Source organism: Neomonachus schauinslandi, chromosome 3 (assembly GCF_002201575.2).
Source record: "Neomonachus schauinslandi chromosome 3, ASM220157v2, whole genome shotgun sequence".
NCBI lineage: Eukaryota > Metazoa > Chordata > Mammalia > Carnivora > Phocidae > Neomonachus > Neomonachus schauinslandi.
The window spans coordinates 133,309,892-133,333,718 of record NC_058405.1 but is presented as its reverse complement, the minus strand read 5'-3'; the positions used below and the strand labels follow the sequence as shown (position 1 = coordinate 133,333,718).

At 37.8% G+C, this 23,827-nt stretch overlaps 1 protein-coding gene across 1 annotated transcript in view; it reads left to right on the top strand.

The window, feature by feature from the left end:
• SLC25A12 (solute carrier family 25 member 12) overlaps positions 1-23,827 on the top strand; it is a 102,476-nt gene that overhangs the window by 51,684 nt on the left and 26,965 nt on the right. The window contains exons 6-13 of the mRNA XM_021702972.2: positions 18-164; positions 2,548-2,686; positions 3,345-3,438; positions 5,012-5,096; positions 12,977-13,058; positions 14,347-14,505; positions 17,624-17,676; positions 17,923-18,003. Of these exons, the coding sequence (XP_021558647.2) occupies positions 18-164; positions 2,548-2,686; positions 3,345-3,438; positions 5,012-5,096; positions 12,977-13,058; positions 14,347-14,505; positions 17,624-17,676; positions 17,923-18,003 (840 nt within the window). The remainder of the gene's footprint in view (positions 1-17; positions 165-2,547; positions 2,687-3,344; positions 3,439-5,011; positions 5,097-12,976; positions 13,059-14,346; positions 14,506-17,623; positions 17,677-17,922; positions 18,004-23,827) is intronic.

Here is a 23,827-nt window from a genome sequence, read left to right as displayed (position 1 = left end):
CTAACTTTTCTCTCTAGGAGCTACAGTTGGAACACGCAAGACAAGCCTTTGCACTGAAAGACAAAAGCAAAAGTGGCATGATTTCTGGCCTGGATTTCAGTGACATCATGGTTACCATTCGGTCTCACATGCTCACTCCCTTTGTGGAGGAGAACTTAGTTTCAGTAAGTAGAAAGCAAGTACTTCATTGTGTATTTCCTTAAAATTTTTGAACCATTTTGTCCTGGCTTGCCTCCTTGGACCCATCGAACTCTCTAGTATTCTAACTTTATGTTTGGTTGTAGAAGGTAAACAGGTATGTGTAAGGGAGGTGGGGGTGATGGTGAATAGTCTTTCCCCAGATCATAGCTTTTTTAGAGCCACCATCTTGCTCTCATAGATTTCCGAATTATTTATTTCCGTTTATAGAGTTCAACTAAAGAAAACAAGGGAGTTTGTAGACAAGGGTGTGCAATTACTTTTTCCAGCGGCAGTACCTCTCCCAGACACTACTGCCTTCACCCTGGCCTCTTTCTGCCCCCCAGGCTCCTTTTAAAGCCTTGCTATAAAGATGGCTCCTTCCTTTGTTGCCTGCAGGGTGCTGTTTGCTAGAGGATCATCACTGGCCTCTGCACTGTTTTAATAACCATTGCCGTGGCAGAAGGTATGGAGGAAATATGTGGGCATCAGCCTCTGTGGCTCCCTCCTCTCTCTGCCCCTTCACCTGTGCATTCAGTCTGCATGGACCAGACGGGGTTTTTTTTTTGTTCTGTCAAACTGCTAATCTCTACAAAGTAATCATCTGGACCAATAGCAAACTGATGTCATTCACTTCCTCACAAAGAGTGGTGAAACTTTCCTCACTTACCAGTTTTCTTGTTCATGCATTGTACTTATGTGTAAGTTTTTGATTGCTGCTTGTTTTAAATGGAGGGAAGCCAATGAGTGCTTTTGTTGTTTCAGCTGAAGATCATTATCCCTGATTTAGACCGGGGTAGGAAGATCAACTTCTGTTCTTTTTCTTCAGTGAATGTGAACATGGAGCATGTCACCTTGTCCTACACATTTCACCTCCTTGACACCCGTCTCCCACTCCCTGAACCCTTACCTCATACCCCAGCCAAAAAATGAGAGAAGGAAGGGAAGAAAGGGAGAGAGGGAGGAAAGTGGTGGTAGTGGTGGTGGGATATCCTAGAGGGAAGGACTCAGCTCAGTGCCTTAGAGTGAGGGGACCCCTTTAATCTTTTCCAGTTGGGTTACATAGACCTATTATAGCTTCAGCTTACCAAATGGCATTTCAATTCCTGAAGGAATGTATTAAATAATTTGAGTTCTGCTTTTGGGTCACTGGCATCCAAATTCAGGCTAATACACATATCATCTATATTTGGGTTAAGGCATGTATGTGAGGGATGGGTGCATTTGCCTATCATTACCTACACTGTTCTTAGTAGACCTTTATGATTAAGGTCACGCTGGTATTTCCATTAAGTATTTCTTTGAGTTTTTAATAGAGAATGTTTTCAATCATATGGGTTCCTCTGACTCCTGGCTTAGAAATTAGGCTTTTACAAACTATGAAAAATATTCTCTTTTGAGTTTATGTCCAACTGGTAGGCAGAGGGAGAACTTATCCCCTCACCTTGCAGAAGTAATGAAGGCCACATTGCCCCCCCATTGTCCGCAGGCATGAGCCTCTTCTGCACCATTCCACTAAAGATGTAATTCATGGTGAATAAATCCTCTCTAGATTTTCTCTACATTTTTTGGAGTTTTTGGTAGTTGTACCTTTCATGATGTAGGTTCAGAGCCCGGCACAGATTGTTAAATATCTTTTTTTTTTTTTTTTTTTTTTTTTAAAGATTTTATTTATTTATTTGACAGAGAGAGACACAGCGAGAGAGGGAACAGAAGCAGGGGGAGTAGGAGAGGGAGAAGCAGGCTTCCCGTCGAGCAGGGAGCCCGATGCGGGGCTCGATCCCAGGACCCCGGGATCATGACCTGAGCCGAAGGCAGACGCTTAACGACTGAGCCACCCAGGCGCCCCTAAATATCTTAATTATAACAGTGGCCTTTAAAAAAAAAAAAGATTAGGAGAGTTGATATAGTGACATAGTCTTAAAATGTACAGTTAGCACTGGTTTTTGTGTACATGTATAGGAATAAAAACAAGTTTAAAAAATACTCCTTATGTTGTACATTGATGTTTGAATTATGCTGGACTAGCAAGAGTTCCATAGTTAGGGATCTTGAAAATCCTGTTTAAATAACTATTGTTTTTGATCTGTGATGATTGTATTTGTTGTTTCTGACCTTATAGGTAGATGAACCGTGAAGTCCAACTTCCAGATGTTGCTTTCTTCCTTAAAACCTAAATTACATAGACCTCCCTGAGGGCGTGAAATGCACTGTTTCAGTATGATACTTTCTTTGTATTTATGGACTGGTTGTTAATCATTTTAATAATGAAGAGTCCTTTGGATCTTCTTTGGGAAAAGTGTAGTGTCCTTAAGCGTGTTTTTTTTGTTTTCATTTGTTTTCTAAACTTTTTGTGTTGTCATTTCCTAGGCAGCTGGAGGAAGTATCTCACATCAGGTTAGCTTCTCCTACTTCAATGCATTTAACTCCTTACTGAATAACATGGAGCTTGTTCGTAAGATATATAGCACTCTAGCTGGCACAAGGAAAGATGTTGAAGTCACAAAGGGTAAGATTTTAAAAATATGTATTGATTTGAATCTGTATTTTTACTTTTCTTTCTCTAGGGCATGAGGTTGATCTAAGTTTACCACTCTGAAGCCAGATCCAGAAAGTATGTTGCTATGTGTATATGCTTTACTTGGGCCCTAGTGGTCTCCAAAAATCCAGGTGGAATTAATGGGATGCTGGGGTCAGGAATGGAAAAGTGGCTTTGACAGTTTTGAAAAGAACCTTGGCCCAGTCTGTCAAACTGGTCAGTGGCAGTGTGGCGCAGCTTGTTTGTTCTAGGAGAGAGTTGTTGTCACAGAAAGAGGGGCAAGCCTATTCTTTCTGCTATATTGTAGTAGGGTGTTTTAGGTGATTGGAGAATAGCCAATTCTTTTATCTTGTAACCCTGGACACCAAAGCAAATAAGCAGGATAAGAGAGAGGATTCTAATGAGATTGCTTTATCTTTGAAATTAATTTATCTGTTTTTGCTGTTCACGATGTTAACATTTTATCTTTTGCCAGCTTTCAGAATTACATAGTTGAACTTAGATATTTAAATTCAGTTTTAGATTTTTAAAATAATACTAAGATGCCTTTTGCTTTCAGATTATAATTGGTAAAGTAGAAGCATATTAAGAATTTTTAAGATTTTAAAATACTTTCTTTTTCTTCTAGAGGAATTTGCCCAGAGCGCCATACGCTATGGACAGGTCACTCCACTAGAAATTGATATCCTCTACCAACTTGCAGACTTATATAATGCTACAGGGTAACTATTTCAATAATTCTTTGTGTTATTTATTATAGGACAGTTCCTTTAACATGTAAGGCAGGGGTATGCTTTTAGTTCATTTTAACAGTAGTTAATTCAGTCTACAAATTCTAAGAAAGAGAGATAGGCAATATGAGAAGCAGGGGAGGAGGGAGAGGCAGAGGAAGACAGACCCTTAGGTCAGGGAGATGGACAGAGAGAAAGGGAGAAAGGAAAGGGAAAAGGAAAAGAGGGCGGGGGAAGGGAGGGAAGAGGTGGAGAGAGGGAGGTAAAAGAACAAGGTTAGCTTAAGGGGCCTGAGAGGGAAATGGGGGACGGAAGAAAAATGAGAGTAAGGGGGAGTGAGAAGTAAGAGAAGGTTGGGAAAAACTGATTTCATCTGGACTCGATTAAATGTAAGAGACTTGTGAAAATTTGCCTAAGTTTGTCAAATAAACTGAAGTACATGTTCAGGAGTCTTATAAGCTTTTTGGTTCATTGTAAATGGTCATTTTACTGAATAGTATGTATCATTATGTGTTAGAGGGTATCATTTTTGTGAAATATGCCTGTGACATTATCATCATAGTTACCATCACGGACAAGCTCAGATGTTTTATGCCTCCACGTCATAGACTAAAAAAACCAAAGCACATTGAGAGTTTTTAATTTGCAGAGTTCTTTTGCAAATCCAAAAGAAAAACCTTCATCTCTGGCAGGATTTGTGGGATAGGGGACATATGCTCTATTAAGTAATAAGATTTTTTTTTAGATGACTTTAGGAGTTATTTAAGTGTAGGAATATCTGAAAAATGGGTTTTAACCGTAGAGCTGAGGACTAATAGAAGCTGAGTATACCTGGATGATTTATTGCCTTCATGCTACATAATGAATTGTTGGGCTGGAGATGATACTGAACATACCACCCCATCTTTGGTGATTGATGTGAAATATCAGGCCACGTCTCATCCATCTAGAATTCACATTTTTAGCAAAGGTTCTGAGCCTCCTTCATGATAATAAATGGTTTCAAAAACGTGCTTTTCAAAACTGGATCTGAAGGACCTACCTCGTTCATGGAACATACTTATTTTTAAGTAAATTTTTTGAAAACAGTAGTGCATGGTTCAAAACTCGCAGTTTAAAAGAGGGTGCCATAAAAAGTCTCTCTTCTACCTTTGTGCCTTTCCTTAAAGGCCAGCAGTATTTATCAGTTTTGTGTTTATCTTTCTCAAGGTACTTTGTACCTACGCATTAAATATGTACGCTAAAGAAATACCTTTAGTATGTATGAACTGTCAATGTCTATACTTTGTTTCTGGTAATTTTAGTTCTTTTATTATGTATCATTGGGGAGTCTTATTAAATTTATGTACTCCACATTACTTTTCTGGGGTCTTTTGCTTTTTGTTGTGGGAACCTGGGCCTGGAGATTTTTTTCTCACTAAAAAATGATCTGGGTAAATAGAGAAATACTATTTTTAAAGCATAGTTCTTTTCTCCACTCCTTTTTTCCCGGAAGAAATATGATCTTGGTATGAGGAGTTTGTTGGTGTCTAACCATTTTCCTTTCCCGTATTTTTGCCTGAAGGCGCTTGACTTTGGCAGATATTGAGAGAATAGCCCCATTGGCTGAGGGGGCCTTACCTTACAACCTGGCAGAACTTCAGAGACAGGTAGGAGGAGTCTCATAAATAGAATCACCTTCAAAAATGCTGAAATCATATGTACGCCACAGCCTAGAGCCTGTGAATGCTATGAAAATTTAAAACTACTTTCCAGAAAAACACTCTATAGTTAGCCCAAAGATTACCTTTATAGAACTGTTACCCCCATCCTCCTGGAGTATTTTTATGGGGAACTAAATTTATGGGTTTTTTTTCTTTTAGCTATTAAGATAAGGAAAATAAGAGTGCAAACATACAAGGGCTTGACTTCCTTCTTCCTAGAACTAGCAGTCTTTTCCTTTCATTTGTATAGTGACATTTACATATTAGTGTTAAGTTCATTTTGAATCATTGGGCTGATATTTATAGGGCTTTTAAAATGTAAAACAGTCTTCTAATGAAGTAAATCTTTCACTGAGATTGTGTTTGATAGATTACAATAGTAACACAGGAAAACTATGTAATTAATGAACCAGAAAGAAAACCTTGACTATTATTACATTTTTGATAAAATATTAGCATTTTTTTCTTAAAGGATGATTTAAACAATAGCTCTGAGTCCCATAAAGTTAATACAGTCCCATTTCTGATTTCAAAAATACTACCTTAGTGGGAAAATAAACCCTGTGATACTACGTGGAAGAGTAGAATGGAACAGTTTTTTTTTTTTTTTAGGTCTTGTTTTATTTTTTATTTTTTTATTTTTTAAAGATTTTATTTATTTATTTGACAGAGAGAGACACAGCGAGAGAGGGAACACAAGCCGGGGGAGTGGGAGAGGCAGAAGCAGGCTTCCCGCGGAGCAGGGAGCCCGATGCGGAGCTCAACCCCAGGACCCTGGGATCATGACCTGAGCCAAAGGCAGATGCTTAACGACTGAGCCACCCAGGCGCCCCTTTTAGGTCTTGTTTTAAATTGAAACCCTTAACTTCTGTAGTACCTGGAGGCAGCCTCAGTTGTAGTGATGGTCACATGGCTTTGTGTGTGGGGTGAAGGTTAGGAGGGCTACTCCCTGTCCTCCTGCTGTTTCCCTGCTCTAATAGATGAGGCCTGTGTCCCACTGATTCCTTAGGAGACTGTGGTGCCCTAGGAGACATTGAAAGGGTGTGGGGAGACAGGGAAGAAGACCAGAAACAAGGAGAGAGAGAAAAAAAAACTAAATGGGCATGCCATAGAAAGAGCCCAAGCCTGCTTTTTCTTCATTGCTGCCACACGGGTGACTAGCCATCCGTGCTAGTGAAAGATCAGGCATGTAAGTGGGGTTCACTTTGGGAAATTTTGATAGGAAATTTTTCTTCTACTTGAGCTCCATGGAATGATGATTCTGCCTCTGAAGCTAAATACAATTTCTAGTTCTATTTTACATAATAAACAAGAACTTTTTAGTTAGATAAGTAGATTGAAAATGGAAAATACTGCTTTTATATCTACATTTTATGGTAATACTTTCTTTGCTTGGAATGGAATAAAGCTTCCTGCAGATTAAAATATACCTGTAACCCATTACAGTTTAGCTTCTTTAGTAGCAAAAAATTATTATCTGCTGCTATCAAAGTTTATTTCCACTGAATATTCTCAGATCCTTTAAAAAAATAGGTGGATTTATTCCAGTTCATTGATTTATAAAATTTAATGAATTTATTAAATAATTGAGACCTTGACATATTTATAGAGCTTAGTGAATTTAATTTTGCATTATGTAGTGTACATTTATAAAAATTTGCTCTTGAACTTTTAAAAATAATGCATTTCAAAAGGAGATAATTTTCAGTGTTAATGTCTATTAATATAGCTTGCAAATTACTGATTATATTTCTGTGCCATATTTTTTATCTGTGTGACATATTTAGTTTATAACCGGAAGTTTGTACCTCTTAATCCCCTTTATCTATTTTGCCGACCCCCCACCCACCTTCCCTCTGGCCACCATTATTTACAAAAGCCAAGACATGGACGTAACCCAGTTGTCCATCAGAATGGATAAGAAAGATGTGGTATGTTTACACACCTGCACACGTGTGCGCGCGCACACACACACGCACATACACACACAGAGGAATATAATTCAGCCATAAAAAAGAATGAGATCTTGCCATTTGTGACACCACGGATGGACCTAGAGGGTATTACGCTAAGTGAACTAAGAGAAAGACAAATAGCATTTCATTTCACTTACATGAGGTAGCTAAATAACAAACAAAAAACCCACAGACACTTAAATCTTGTTTTATAAGGCCAAGAATATTGACTTCAAATCCATTGTGATTTATAGGTAAAGAATTTTGTTTTATTTTTCCTGGACTTATTTTGCCATTCCAATCCTACATTTCAGTTGGTATTAAAATCTAGCCTTTTTCTTCCCCCCTTGTATGCTCAGTACAAAAATCATCAGCTTTTCCTTCCTTTTCTTCTCTCCATTAATAGTGTGCAATTTTGAAGGGTGGGCATACAGCCTGAAGCAGCGTGTTTAGGGCAGGTAGTTTGACTTGTACACTGGAATGATCTTGTCTTATCTAATTCTCATTTATAGAATGGGATACATTCAACAACAAAAGCACAAGAACTTTCTACTATCAAATGAAGTCTCAAGTCATTTCCTATCATACACATATGCTTAGGGAGCAAGTTAAAAATCAGTTAAGATTCTCAGCTCTTATTTTGCTTTGAAAAACACTTAATTAATCTTGTTAAATATCACCTTCATGATCATAATCATAACCTTAAGGGAAAGAGTGCCTTTTCCTTTGGCCCATTTGCTCACGGTAGGCGATCTTCTTCTTAGGGCTGAGTATTTTCTTTCAGCCTAAATGCTAAAAATTCAGTACACAGTCATTAATAGGAATGACAGCTACAGTAGCATTTCTACTTATGAATATTCATGAAGTGAAATCCATAGCATTAATTAAATTAATTTACATACCTGAATACAAGTGAACCATAAGTTACAGTGCTAGCTAAGCTTGAAAAAACCTTCTTACTGGGCGCCTGGGTGGCTCAGTTGGTTAAGCGACTGCCTTCAGCTCAGGTCATGATCCTGGAGTCCCGGGATCGAGTCCCGCATCGGGCTCCCTGCTCGGCAGGGAGTCTGCTTCTCCCTCTGACCCTCCTCCCTCTCATGCTCTCTGTCTCTCATTCTCTCTCTCTCAAATAAATAAATAAAATCTTTAAAAAAAAAAAAGAAAAAACCTTCTTACTGACCATATATTGTAATTTTTTAAAAAAAAAAAAATGCTATTTAATAAGGGCAGAGGCCAAAAGGCATTTAGGCATTTATAGAGATGTTTTTAGCTAAGAATTAAAGCACACTATAATCCTTCAGTTTTCATAGGATTTTGTAGGGCTTATAAACATTCTTTAAAGGAAGAGAGGGTAAAGAAAATATATGTGGTTGAACACAGGAGAGACTTTTCATATGAATAAGAATTAGTGGTTACTTGATTCTTATTTGGGATCATAGTCCTTTTATTCTATGAGTTTTAGTTCAACATATTCTTTTGAAAGGAGACATGGTTAAAAATAACAATCTATGAGAATGAGGCTTATTTTCACTCAGTTTTGTGATTGAGAAACTCCATTTTGGAAAAAAGCTTTATGTGCGTGTTTTTAGAAGTTAAAAATATATTTGCCATCCAAGAAAGAGACTCTTAACTATAGAGAACAAACTGATGGTTACCAGAGCGGAGGTGGGTAGGGGGATGGCTGAAATAGGTGATGGGGATTAAGGAGTACACTTATCATCATGAGCACTGAGTAATGTATGGAATTGTTGAATCACTATATTGTACACCTGAAACTAATATTACACTGTATGTTAACTAACTGGAGTTTAAAAACTTAAAAAAAACCCCATATTTGGGGGCGCCTGGGTGGCTCAGTCGTTAAGCGTCTGCCTTTGGCTCAGGTCATGGTTCCAGGGTCCTGGGATGGAGCCCCGCATCGGGCTCCCTGCTGGGAGAGAAGCCTGCTTCTCCCTCTCCCACTCCCCCTGCTGGTGTTCCCTTTCTCGCTGTGTCTCTCTCTGTCAAATAAATAGATAAAATCTTAAAAAAAAAAAAAAAATTTGCTGTGTGTTTAAAAGGTAGCATAACAGCCCCATTGATTTTATTTTATTTATTTTTTTTTAAAAGATTTTATTTATTTATTTGAGAGAGAGAATGAGAGAGAGCAGGGTCAGAGGGAGAAGCAGACTCCCCGCAGAGCAGGGAGCCCAATGCGGGACTCGATCCAGGGACTCCAGGATCATGACCTGAGCCGAAGGCAGTCGCTCAGCCAACTGAGCCACCCAGGCACCCCTGCCCCATTGATTTTAAATGATTTTTAAATCTAAGCTAAAATGCCATTACTTGAATTTCTTCAAAATACATGATGTTAAAAACATCGTCTTTGCTGTGAAGATACCCATTGTGTTTTCAACTATGTTATTTTTGAAACAGAGTATCAGAATTAACTGGTTAGCTTCACTTTGTTCAATCAATGTTTAAAAAACTAACAAGCATATTTAGTCAATATAACACATTGAAGTGATACCAAAAAGATTTTTGGATTAATAAATGAAAATAAAAATTTTTAAAAACCATTTTATTTCATATCATTCTTTTATAATTTCTACTTTGTATATGTTTAAAATGCATACTCTGTGTAATTTAATAAGCCATATTACTTAGATTTATATAGATATTACTACTACAATGGGAACTATGAGTATGATTTATAAATGAAATCATATATTGGGGTTAGATGCTTAAAATCTCCTGGCAGGAGTGTTCAATCCCAAAGAGTTGCTGGAGCTGTTGACTTGAAGAATGATGGAGAGTTGCATCATTCTTGGGTGTGCAGGAAACTGCGCCATTGCTCTGCTTATTCCCCATCTCACGATGAGACCTGTAGCAAGTCTTTTGTCCTGTCTCTTGTATGGCCATCTCACCTTTTGTGTGCACAGGGAACTGACTGACAAATTAGTACAGAAATTGCTGAAAGCATCCTCCTGATGGTTTCACAAGGGAGTTTATTTACAGAAGATTGAAAAACACTGGGCCCCTGAGGGCTGCATTAGGACACAGGTCTTGAGTACTTGGTAAAGTACTTTCACCCTTTGGGAGATAATAAATCTCAACACAGTCTAAAATTAGTGTTATTATAAAATAAATAAGTAAATAAAATTAGTGTTATTATAGTGATAAAGAGAATAAAAAGTAATTATCTTTTTGGAAGGCCCATTTTTTGCTATTCTATGAATGAATCAAAATTAAGCTTATACTCAAGGTTTTGTTAAACTATCCTACTCTTTCCCTTATTAGATTTCAAATAAAAATATCAATTTCCAATTATTAATTGCTCACTTTTGTTGCAGCATGTAAATCAAACATAATGGATGGCTGTGTAGTTGCTTGGGCTAACTTGATAGGAAAAAATGTATTTCCTACAAGATCATGATAATGTACTACTCTCTAATTTTCCACCTTTTTGATGATGGTTTCTTCCACATACTAAATTCAGTTTTGTATGTAATAGATGTATACTTTCACCTAATTGGATTATAATAAATTTAGCATATTGTGATAGTTGAGACTTATAAAATATGTACTGATATTATTTGAAATAATGGTGTACCAATTTTTTTTTGCCAAGGGTTTTCCAAGGGTTTCATTTTGACTTTTCATCAAACATTATTTATTTTCCTTTTTACTATAAAATTTATTGAACTACAATACTGGCAAACATAATGAGCTTTTAAAAGATCTCTGCCTACAGAAATCATAATCAAACATTAAATATTTAGGTATCAGATGCTTTGGTTAAAAACTGAAAACACGCTTATTGCGGTACAGAATTTACAAAACAAGAAGCAGATAAAACCTTTCTACAGGCTGTTTCTCAGATTATTTGTAAATATCTGGGTTTGCCATATTTAGCTTGGTTAATTGAGCTTTGAAGAGATTGTACAGATGAAAGCAAGTCCGAGTGGACTAGCTTTTTTTTTCCTTCTTTTAGATTTTAGGCATGGATTCCCTCTCCATTAAATTATTCTAATGAGTGTATCTATTTTTATTATGCTGGTTTTTAAAAGCTTATTCCAAGGTAATATGTTTCAAGTTTCCTTTATGATAAACCAAATATTTTATTCTTTATTCTTTCATCTCAAACTGTTTATAGAGCATAACTGCTGTCTTCATGAAGAAAATATTAAAGAACGAGACTGGCAGACAAGTATAGACCAATTATTTTCGATCCTTTATGCTGTGGGATTACCTATGAAATAATATTCCGAGTCACAATAGGGTTTTTTTCTTTTGCATTATTATCATTATAGATTCTATGGTGGAACTAGAAATATGGCTAGGATAGTGGTTTTCAACCTAACTGTATAGCAGAATGATATGAAGGCTTTAAAAAATAGATAAGCTCCAGGCCTTAGGAATTTATTTTTTGAAAGCCCCTCAGCTGTTTTCTTTGCATAGGTGTAGCTGGAGAATACATAGGTCTGGGAGAGGAAATGCTCGGTAACATAGGTCAGAAATACTGTAGTTAAGGGCGCCTGGGTGGCTCAGTCGTTAAGCGTCTGCCTTCGGCTCAGGTCATGATCCCAGGGTCCTGGGATCGAGTCCCACATCGGGCTCCCTGCTCGGCGGGAAGCCTGCTTCTCCCTCTCCCACACCCCCTGCTTGTGTTCCTGCTGTCGCTATCTCTCTCTCTGTCAAATAAATAAATAAAATCTTTAAAAAAAAAAAAGAAATACTGTAGTTAAGTAGTGGTAACTTCAGTGGTGAGCTGTAAAGCCAGAAATAAGGGGGCCAAGGCTCTGAGCACTTGAAATAACCGTTATTAAAGGTTTTCACTTTGGCCCCAAAGAGAAGCATTTGACTTTGCTTTACAAATATAATTCTAACAGTCCTAGTTATGTGATTTCTCCAGCCCTAATAAGAGGCGCCAAAACCAAACTAGGAGGCTATTGGTAAAAGAGGTAATGTCTGTGAGGCATGGGAAGATAGCACAACCAGCTGCATTAGATCTTGATGCAGTAACTGATGGACCTCGGAATAGGACGACTTTCAGTCATTAGAGAAGGTAGATTATGATCAGTATTCTCTGATTTAGGAATTAAGGTAGTGTTGGTTTTTTTTTTTAAGATTTTATTTATTTTAGAGTGAGAGAGAGCGCGCGTGAGTGAGCAAGTGGGGTGAGGAGGGGCGGAGGGAGAGGGAGAGAGAGAGAAACTCAAGCAGGTTCCCTGCTGAGCATGGAGCCTGACACGGGGCTCGATCTTATGACCCAGAGATCTTGACCTGGGCCCAAATCAAGAGTCGGACGCTTAACTGACTGAGCCACCCAGGCGCCCCTCAAGGTAGTTCTTGTACATTTTAGAAATATTTTAAAATTTTAGGTTGGTTACAGTAAAGAAGGGGGAAAGGATTTTATACCCGAAATGTTTATTTACCTGAAAGAGTCACCTCTCTGGAATGATAGTGTATTCCCCAATAGTAGCAGACAAATCAGCTATTAATAGGCTTGTAGGGCGCCTGGGTGGCTCAGTTGGTTAAGCGACTGCCTTCAGCTCAGGTCATGATCCTGGAGTCCCTGGATCGAGTCCCGCATCGGGCTTCCTGCTCGGCAGGGAGTCTGCTTCTCCCTCTGACCCTCCCCTCTCTCATGTGCTCTCTCTCATTCTCTCTCTCTCTCAAATAAATAAATAAAAAATCTTTAAAAAAAAAAAATAGGCTTGTAAAAAAAAAATGGGGGAGAAAAAAGCAACGGTGTCTATTTGGCTGGATGTGGTTTTTAAATGCTAATTGAGGTATCTATTTTAAAAATCTTAAAATAGCTGATTCGTAGCTTTTTTTTTTTGCCTTATGCTTTTCCAAAATTTTTTTTACGTGTTTTCCTCCCCACAGCAATCTCACGGTTTAGGCAGGCCTGTCTGGCTCCAGATAGCCGAGTCTGCTTATAGATTCACTCTGGGCTCAGTTGCTGGAGGTGAGTGACATGGCTCTGTGCTGTTCCCAGCTTGTGTTGATGTAATATTATCTCACTAGACCGAGACAGATCAGAGGTGCAGTTCATTGTTTCTGCGGGACATGACTGCAGAGCTTTCCGAAGTGTTCTTGATTTCTACCTGTGATCAGAGGACTTGCTGCAGCACAGCCATGGCCCCTCGGGCTCCAGCCTGTCTTCAGGACAAAAGCTCTGTAATAAAGTGAAAGTCTGGATGTATGCTGCCCTCACTTTAATCACCCCGCTGAGAACCAGGATGAAGAAATGGAAATGATACTGTGTTAATGGTGTTGGGGGTAAGGGCAGGTAGGAAATCAAGATTTGGGATAGAAATCCCAGGACCTTAGGAAGTAAAACAACCTCCTAAAGTGATTCACTTTGGCTTTTCTACTTGTATTTTTTTCCTCTCCCTTTTTTACTGCTTGAAGAATATCTAGACTTGTAGTTAACTATTTCTAAAAGGAACCTCCCCTCCTGGCTCCTGGGCAAAATTTGGGAGACTTTTTTGGCTTAAATCTCTCCATAGAAAATGTGTAGAATCTGAAGTTGCTTTGTTGAGAAGAACCTAGGAGGTGTGATTAAAATGTTTATGATTTTTCAAAACAAGCCTGAACTGATGAAACTATTATTTTTTTTCTTTTCAGTTTCAGCTTTAGAAGTTGCAGAACATGTTTTGGTTTTCAACAGTTGAAAAATATAACACTCTAATTCATTTTATAAATTTCTCAATCTCTGAAAAATTCTAAAGCCTGGCGTATTGTTTTTTTTTTTTTAAAGACCAAATTCTGTACAAAGGGATAAGGTCATGTTGAGATTGGTTCCGATATTATGCTCATAACGAAGATTAGTTTACCAAAATGCTTTAGTAAACTAAATTTTAAAATTACAGCTACCTGTGTGAAATATATGGTTATTTTAAGGGGTAAATGGTATTACGTTTAGGCACTGAATGGAAAACATAAAGAAATATATATAATAGTTTCATGTTGTTACAAAAAATCAAGTCTTGGTTATTTAATGTTGGGGATGACTTGAAAATCCACTGCAGTTGTTCTCTGAAGCAGCTGTATTTATGGATCCCAGTTGCTAGCCTGTCATCCTTCAGTGGTGCAGGGTGTATGGGAGAAGGAAAAACCACTTAGTCTCTTTTTTTGTGAGAAATAGATAACTGAGTTTTGTTTTCTAGTCCTTTGAGATGAGATTTCTTGTCCTTAAGGATCCTCCATTTAATTGTGCTCTTGTTTAAGCCTAAAACCCATTTTGTTTGTAGCCGTGGGAGCCACTGCAGTGTATCCTATAGACCTGGTGAAGACCCGCATGCAGAACCAGCGTGGCACTGGCTCGGTGGTTGGGGAGCTGATGTACAAAAACAGCTTTGACTGTTTTAAGAAAGTCTTGCGTTATGAGGGCTTCTTTGGACTCTACCGGGGTGAGTAAGCGTATCTCAGCTGCCAAAGTTAGTGATTTTATCTCCCCAGCAGCAGATTTTAACTCCATCATTATGAAAATCAGTGTGTAGCCTGTCCAGTCAGACTAGAGCTGTTTCCCTCTTTTTATTTTCTTGTTGCTTGTTTCCCTTTTTACATCCTTGCTGTAGCTAGCAATATTAGTCTGCAGACAAGGCCTTCGTTTCTTCTTCCTGATATTTATATTTCATGGAATCCAAATCCTGCGTTTGTCCCAACATGAGTCTCCATTACTGTGCTCTTAGAATCTCAGGCACATGTCTGCAGGTTGAATAAAGGATGACAGCTAAGAAGTAGATAGCTGCTTTTCTCAGAGTTAGAGAAGAGAGATGCACCTCTTCTCTGTGAAATTGAAGCCAGGCTGTTACTTGAAGGTGGTGAGTTTACCCTCTGTGCACTTGTTTCAATTGAAAGAGATATCAGATGTGTTTGTCTCTTCCAAGGAGGTCATTCATAAGTCTTTTTTCCAGTGAGTCATCTGAAGTTAAAAAAATGAGTAAAAGAAAACCTTTGGCTTCAGGTCTCATTCTCTCTCCTTTCCTCCCCTTAGCTCAGAGGCACTGAGTAAGAGCAGAGAGATTTTCTTTCGCAGGGAATGTTACCACCAAGTGGAGGCTGAGCACAGTGCTGTCTGCATCAGAGGCAACAGCCCCTTGTAGAATTCTCCCCACCCCCGTGGGCTTTGTAGGAACTTGTTCTTTTTAGGGAGGGAATGACTTTCATGTACATGTTTTCACATAAGAATTTAGGGTTTCCTTTGGGAGGGAGATTAATTTTTTAATCCCTTTGGGCGCCACTTGGAATTCTTTGAAAATATTCTCTACATGTTCAAGTCCAGAGCGTTTATGTAATTTACTGTACTTATTTGTTTGCACACACGATCTCATTAATCCCTAGCTCACTCTGAGCTCTGTTGAACTGTTTGGCTTAGAACCTCTTCCTTGGAAAGAAAGATTGGAACTGCACAAAGCTTCTGCTCACAGAGAGGAGAAAAAAACACCTCTGGTTAGCGTTATTTGCAGATATTTGAGTGAAAAATGTATCTCTGATATACTTACATTTAAAGGAGAGGGTCATGAGAATATTCATTTTTGGCATTATATACAGACTAAGAAAAGAGAGTGGTCAAATCAAACTAGGCTCAAATACCCTGCTCCTAATTAGCATGTAGTTAATTTTACTCAAATACTCAAAACTCTAGCCTCTCTAAATTCTAGCTGTATAACATGTACTTACTCCATAGGAAAAGGTGTGTGTTGTCCAGAATGCAGATCTGTGCATGGGAATGCTTATTTTAAGGTGTATCAAACCTTGCATATCTAGATTTTATTCAGTGAGGAGTTTAAGGAGGGTTGAGTGGTGCTAAGGTTTTTTTTTTTTTTCCTTTTTTTTTCTCCAGTCTTTCTTTGTTGAATAATAACCTTTCTTCCTCCTTGGTATAATTTTAAAGGGAATGTTCCTATTAGAAGTAACCTGGATGTATACTGCACAGTTTAGCCTTCTCAATGGATGGACGCTTAGAGAAAATTTCATTTCGGAGAGATGCCATGTTAATTAAATGGATCTGATATGGCAAGTTTGGGGGTGGGGAGAGGTGGAGGGATTGTTAGCTTTATTCAGGATGTGAACTGATAAAATCAGTTCTTTAAATGAGAGACTCTTGTATCAGGGAGAAGATTGTAGGAGTCCTGTATGTGAACATTATGATTATTGAGATTGTCATATATTGCTTAGAACTGGTCCATTATTCTGTCAGATGATTGACAAAATTGTTGACAGATTAGCTTAAATTTCTTTGCAGGCAATAGTGATAAAATGACATAAATCAGTACTTTATTAAAATTCCATGAGCCTTATTGAGGCAAGTTGTAAAACAAATACATATGCTGACATGATTGTATGGAAGTTAGATTAAAAGTAATAGGGCCTCATAATCATGAAGGTTAGAAAGTTAAGACTGCCATCTGCTGATTTATTCTTTTAAATCAGTCTGCTACCCATTAAAGGTGTGTGCAGATTTGTGTTTGTCATTGATAATTCAGTTTGACTGACAGTAGCCTGTATGTATGATTACTTGCTGGCTCTCAACTCATAGAAAATCACTCAAAGTAGGCTTAAGATCAGCAGTGAGTGTGCAAACACATACATAACTCCCCCATGGCTGGGTGATTTAAAGGGTATAGAATGCTTATTGTTAGCATATTTAAAAAATGTATGCAAAAAATGTACACCAGCAATTTGGATAATCTGTGTGCTTTTAGAAAGCTGAGCCTTATGAATATCTACAGATGTTGAATTGTTTATATATTTTTTCTTTTCCAGTTTGCAGCCAACCTGGGAAATTTAACTTTCTAAGAATAATGATTTTCTTTGTTTTAAGAAGATTCTTTTTGAAATGTCTTAAGTTTGACATATATTAGTAAATAAGAACGCAGGAGGCATATGTTTTTGCTTGTAGAAGACACCCATTAAATGATACTTAAAACTGCATTTTTCTTTGCAGTTTTGGCTTCCTTCAAAATAAATGAGTACTGAATTCTGGTTTTTTCTAAAGAGAAAATTATGGGAGTTGGTATTCTGTAATAACAAAACCACCATACGCTATTACATAGGTAATAATGTCATTTGTGGCAAAATCTGGGTCTACTCAACATCATGCTTTGTAGAGGTTTTCCAAACACAACACTGACTTCTCTAAAGTGTTTATGTATGTTTGTATGTTGTTGGTTGTAAAGGGAGGGAATTTGGTTACATTGTTATTGGCAGGGTTTGGGAGTAGAGAAGATCATGGGCTCCATGCCTTCCTCAGGTACTTTTTGGGAGATGTTAGATAACTAGGCTTTAAAGGAAGCATGCTTAACAAAAGGATCTATAGCCTCAGGAAAGCATAGCATTATATTTGACATAAATAATTATTACATACATGTACAGACTTTTTAGGATAATCCATTTTTCCGTATTTTAGTGAAAACCCTAAAAGGTTTGATAGGTAAATAATATGGGGGGAAACTATTACTTATTGGGTTTCTATATTCATGTCTAGTACATTCATATTGCTGATGCTTCTCTCTGTTTATGTAGGTCTGATACCACAACTTATAGGGGTTGCTCCAGAAAAGGCCATTAAACTGACTGTAAGTTTCCTTCTCATTGAATTTACATGTCATTTGTTTAGATTATCATTAAGCCAAAAATTAATGCTGATGCTGCTGAGACTGGCACACTATCAAGACATTTGTAAAACTTTCAACTTATATGTAGACATTTGATAATTATTTTATCGTGAGACACAGGTATTTTGATGACTTGGAAAACCAATGACATGCCAGTGGAGGAAATGGTTGAGAATTCCTGTTAATTGATGTTGTCTTTCTGATTAGGTTAATGATTTTGTCCGGGACAAATTTACCAGAAGAGATGGCTCCATTCCACTTTTAGCAGAAATCCTTGCTGGAGGTTGTGTAAGTATTAATACCGGGCATTTCTCATGGCAAGTATGTTCCTTTAACCTTTTTTGCACATTAGATATAATACCTGAGTGACATTCTTTCTGAACTTAAGGGATTCTAGGATTTTCTCAGTGATCATAAGGAATGCTTTTTAATTTCATTGCATTATCTAACTGGTTTTAAGAAAAGAGGTAGTATTTTTATCAACTCTGACTCTTAAAAGCCCCTGACATTACCTTCCACACTTTTAAAAGTTCTAATCCTGATTCTTAAATATCACAGAATATAGAGTAGTGGGTAGAGTTCCCATACATTTATATTGTCTGGAACTTTAAAATAAGTGTGAGATGACTGATTAATTGGGCTCTTAGATTTTAGGTGTAGGACTGAATAAACCATTGTGGTATAATTATAATTTTCCTTCTTTAGGGACCAGAGGTTATAGCAAACAACCATAATTATGTTAAGGCGATTACAGTTCTGAATGCAGAGATTCAGATTATATTCACTTAGAACACAAAGGTTTCTATCTTTAAAGCGTGAGCATGACATTGGATTTAGACCAATTCTCAAAGTTAAGTTTGTAGCTCAACTGATTTTATTTGTGGTGTTCATTTCAAATTTGTTAATACATGATTTGTTTAAGACTTATTTAGTCCATTTTGTCCCTGAAACCCTTAATAACTTCCAGTTGAATTGGCTGACAATCTTGGCTAAACCCTCCTCAGTTGCTTGTGGAACTTGAGGTGATGAGGTCAATGACCTTTGCAGCTTTTAATTCTGCGAAGATGCCCCAAGGGTCAGAGAGAGTGGCTGCTCTGGATTCTTTTTGATGAGATTTGTCAGCCTGGTACGTACCTGTGTCCTCACCTTTGTGCAACCAAAGGTCCTGTTGAAAAGGTGACTTGGGCTCTGTGTGTGTGTGTGTGTTTGTGTGTGTGTGTGTGTGTGTGTCTACGTGCCGTATGTCTGTGCATTTGCATGGATGCTTGCACTCATGCCCGTCCAAGTGCATTCTCAAGAAGGAAACTCACCTCTTTGGCTGACTTTCTTTTTTTCATGAAGGACAAATAATAAACATAGAATAAGACCTTTGTTTAAGCAGATCACAAAAAAAGTAGTTTCTCCTCTTCCTTTACCCCAATTAGATGCTGTAATTATTTCTCTTCAAATGAGAGAATGTTTGCAAATCATAAATACTCTTTTTCTCAGTGGTCTTAGTTTTAGTTTGGTTAAGAAGTTTCCAAACTTGGGCGCCTGGGTGGCTCAGTTGGTTAAGAAGTTTCCAAACTCAGTTTTGCCACTGCTCATGCATATATCTGCCAGAAATCTCCTAAGTCATGCTCTTTCTGTTCCACATAGTTAATTATTTCTGTTTCCCTTAGTAATACCCAGAGGTTTTTGCCCATGAAACTGACCTGTTCCCATGTCTGACATGCAACCTAAGTGGTTAAACCGTAATCAGATCTTTGGTTCCTTTGTTTTTCCTATTATGGACCCTGTTTCTAGGTTTGAACTTTGGGAATTTCTGTTGAAGTCTAGGGTGCCTTGAGGGTTGTGCTGACACTCTAAATCTCTTCTTTAATCATGACTCATTTCTGAGAACTTTGATGGATTGTCTAGTTGGAAACTGACAGCATGAAAAATAGACAGGTTGGGCTCTAGGCAGAATGATGAGGTTGTCTGCCGTTCTTCACCTCAAACATTTTATGCTTCCCTCTTTTTTTTTTCGAAATCTCTTCATTCAGGGAGGAAAGAAAATGTGTATTTATTGAGTTTGTACTGATGAATTCAGTCACACCACAGTGTAAATGATTGTTAAAGCATAATCTGCCACTTCTCCCCATGTCTGTGTATTTCAGCAGAGAATAAAGCCTTAAACAAAATGAATGAGTCTCTGTTTAAAGAATATCAGGCACTGTGGAATATAGGAATGTTCTCTTTACTGAATGAAACCTGTGAGCCTGATCATGAGAACCCTCACCATCCTGGGTAGTGGTGGTGATATGATGTGCAGGGTCCCTGTGGGTGTTGGGCTAAATGCTGTCTGTATCACCAGCTGAGATCAGTGCTGCTGTTTTCTCAAAAATCACTCAATTTTAAAGATGTGCCTTGTGTTAACCTATTGCAAAATGTGTTAACCTAATGCAGATTAATTCAAAAGAAATGGCTCAAAATGAATAGTCAGTATTGGTGTTATAGTTTTTTCCCAGCAAAGGGATCATCTAGGACCTGGGCTTTGAGTTCCCTATATATGGGAGAGAAATTCTGCTATGAAAATGACTGCTGCCCTTTAGGAAAAATGGTGTTCATTGACCTAGATAATGAATTGACCAAGAAATAAAAATATCCAGACCTTATTTTTTTTTTTTGGTTGTTTGTTTGTTTAGTTTTACGATCTGTTTTTAAGAGTATGTGATATTTGATATATGCAGAAGAGTACACATTATAAATCTAGTACACGTTATAATTAGCATCTGTAAACCTATCACTCAATTAAAACATTACTGTCATTGACACTGGTTTTTGCTTCTAATGTAGCTCTAATCTGCTAGGATTGCTAATGAGCAGTAAGGACTTTGCCTATCTGAACGTTTTATTTTTTTATTCATTTTAGAGAGAGGAAGAGAGAGCACAAGCGGGAGAGCACGAGTGGGAGGGGCAGAGGGAGAGAGAATCCCAAGCAGACTCTGCACTATGCACAGAGCCCACTTTGGGGCTTGATCCCATGACCATGAGATCACAACCCGAGCCGAAACCAAGAGTCGGATACCCAACTAACTACACCACCCAGGCGTCCCCCACCAAACATTTTATAGGCATTATCTATCTCATTATTTTTCCCAACTAGAGTTGAAGAAAATAAACCTAAGTGAGATCCAGACTTAGTAGGTGGTAAAGTTAAGATTCAAACCACTTTTGTTTTAAATCCATATTTATTCATATTTGGTATATTTCCATTCGTTCTTCCATTTATTCATTCTCATTCAACAAGCTGTCAAGTCTTAGAAGGATTTACTTCTTTCTTCCTGTGAAGGGAACCGGACTTAGGTTATGTTTACATCTCATAGAAAAAAAGGTAGTTCCTGATTATTCTCACCAGGTAAAACTTAATCTTAAGTCTAATCATACTCTACTGTGGTAATTTGAAAGCAGAATTCCTTATTGTGATTTGCTTCATTTCTGCATATCACCAAAGAAAATACATGCTTATGATTATAAGTCATCATAATAGCTACCATTCCTTGAGCATCCTGCACAGGATTTGCACTTTATAGGCATCATCTCGTTATTCCCAGCTAGAGTTGAAGAAATTAAAAGCTCAGTGAAATCCAGCACTTAGCAAATGGAAAAATTGAGATTTAAGCCACTTCTGTCTCCAAATGCATATTCTTCAATATTTGGTATATGCTTGTATTCATTCATTTTCTCATTTATTTATTCTCTCACTCATTGAGTGCCTGCTATGTTTCAGGAATATTTTAAAAACAACAGCTTTGGGGCGCCTGGGTGGCTCAGTCGGTTGAGCGACTGCCTTCGGCTCAGGTCATGATCCTGGAGTCCCTGGATGAGTCCCGCATCGGGCTCCCTGCTCGGCGGGGAGTCTGCTTCTCCCTCTGACCCTCCTGCCTCTCATGCTCTCTGTCTCTCATTCTCGCTCTCTCAAATAAATAAATAAAAAAAATCTTTAAAGAACAAAAACAAGGGCGCCTGGGTGGCTCAGTTGATTAAGCAACTGCCTTCGGCTCAGGTCATGATCCTGGAGTCCCTGGATCAAGTCCCGCATCGGGCTCCCTGCTCGGCGGGGAGTCTGCTTCTCCCTCTGACCCTCCCCCCTCTCATGTACTCTCTCTCAAATAAATAAAATCTTTAAAAAAAAAAAAAACAAAAACAAAAAAACAACAGCTTTACTGAGATACAATTCACATACCCTACAATTCCCCCATTTTAAAGTGTACAGCTCAGCAGTTTTCAGTGCATCCACAGAGTTGGCAACTCTCACCACAGTCGATTTTAGAGCATATTTATCACCCGAAAAAGAAACCTGGTACCCTTTAGCTGTTGCCCATCAGTTTTTCCTGTCTGCCCCCCGCCAAGCCTTAGGCGTCCACTAATAAACGTTCCATCTCTATAAATTCACCAATTCTGGACATTTCATATGAATGGAATAAAAAATGTGTGGCCTTCTGTGTCTGGCTTTTTTTACTCAGCACAATGTTTTCAGGATTTATCCATGTTGCACTATGTATCAGTACTTCAGGCCTTTTTATTGGTGAGTAACAGTTCCATTATATAGTTATATCACATCTGGTTTATGCATCAACAACTTTAGCCAGTTGTTGAACATTGGGGTTGTTTCCAATTTTTGGCTATTATGAATAATGCTGCTGTGAACATTAATGTAAAAAGTTTTGTTTGGACGTATGTTTCCACTTCTCTTGGGTATATACCTAGGAGTGGAATTGGTGGGTCATATAGTAACTCTAATTTGTATTTTGAGGAACTGCCAGACTGTTTTCCAAAGTGGCTGCACCATTTTACATTCCTACCAGCAATGTATAAGGGTTCAGATTTCTCCACATCCTTGTTATTGATTGTAGCTATCCTAGTGGATATGAAGTGTTATCTTGTTGTAATCTAATAACTGACATGATGAGCATCTTTTCAAGAATGTATTGGCATTTGTATACCTCCTTTGGAGACATGTCTATTCAGAACCTTTGCCTGTTTTTAAATTGGGTTGTCTTTTATGATTAAATTATAAGAGTTCTTTATATATTTAGAGTCCCTTATCAGACATGTGATTTCCAATATTTTTCACTTTGTGTCCTTTGAAGAATTGGACTATGATTTTAATGAAGTCCAATTTAACCATATTTTGTTGCTTGTGCTTTTGGTGTCATAGGTAAGAAATTATTGTCTAATCCAAGATCATGTAGATTAATACCTCTGTTTTCTTCTAAGAGTTTTATAGTTTTAGCTCTTATATTTAGGTCTTGGATCTTTCACACAAATTATTAACCTTAATTTTTTTAGGGTCTTTTGCCTTGAGCATAGATTACCAAATGACAGTTTTATTTTTCATTGTCAACATTTTGGTATATTTCCTTCTTCTTCTTTTTTTTTTTAAATATTTTATTTATTTATTTGAGGGAGAGAGCACAAGAGAGAGCAGAGAGCACAAGTGTTATGGGGGGAGAGGGGCAGAGAGAGAGGGAGAAGCAGACTCCTCACTGAGCAGGGAGCCCGATGCAGGGCTCAGTCCTAGGACCCGGAGATCATGACTTGTGCCAAAGGCAGATGCTTAACTGACTGAGCAACCCAGGCACCCCAAAATATTTCCTTCTAATGTTCTCATATGCATGCTCACATACATGTGTCTGTACACACACACACACACAGACACACACACACTCACTTTTTTAAACCAAATGGAAATTTTGTTGACTCTGATTTCCTGATTGGAAATGCAAGCTGCTCTCACTTTCTAAAGGCAGCAGAGAATCACAGCAGAACCTCTCACTTTAGAAATAGAATGTAACCTTTCTGATGACTGAGTAATATTCCAGTGTATATATGAACCACATCTTCTTTATATGCAACTAATGAATGAATCATTGAACACTACACCAAAAACTAATGTGTACTATATGTTGAATTTAAATTAAAAAAAAAAAACCATGAGATAATAAATGTGCACTATGGTAAGATGCTAAAAAAAAATAGAATATAACCTTTGGGAATATAGAAGTATATACTTCTAGAAGTATAAGCAGTGTGCATTTTCAAATTTTAAGTCTTCATTGTGAACATTAACCAACCTTTTTTTTTTTTT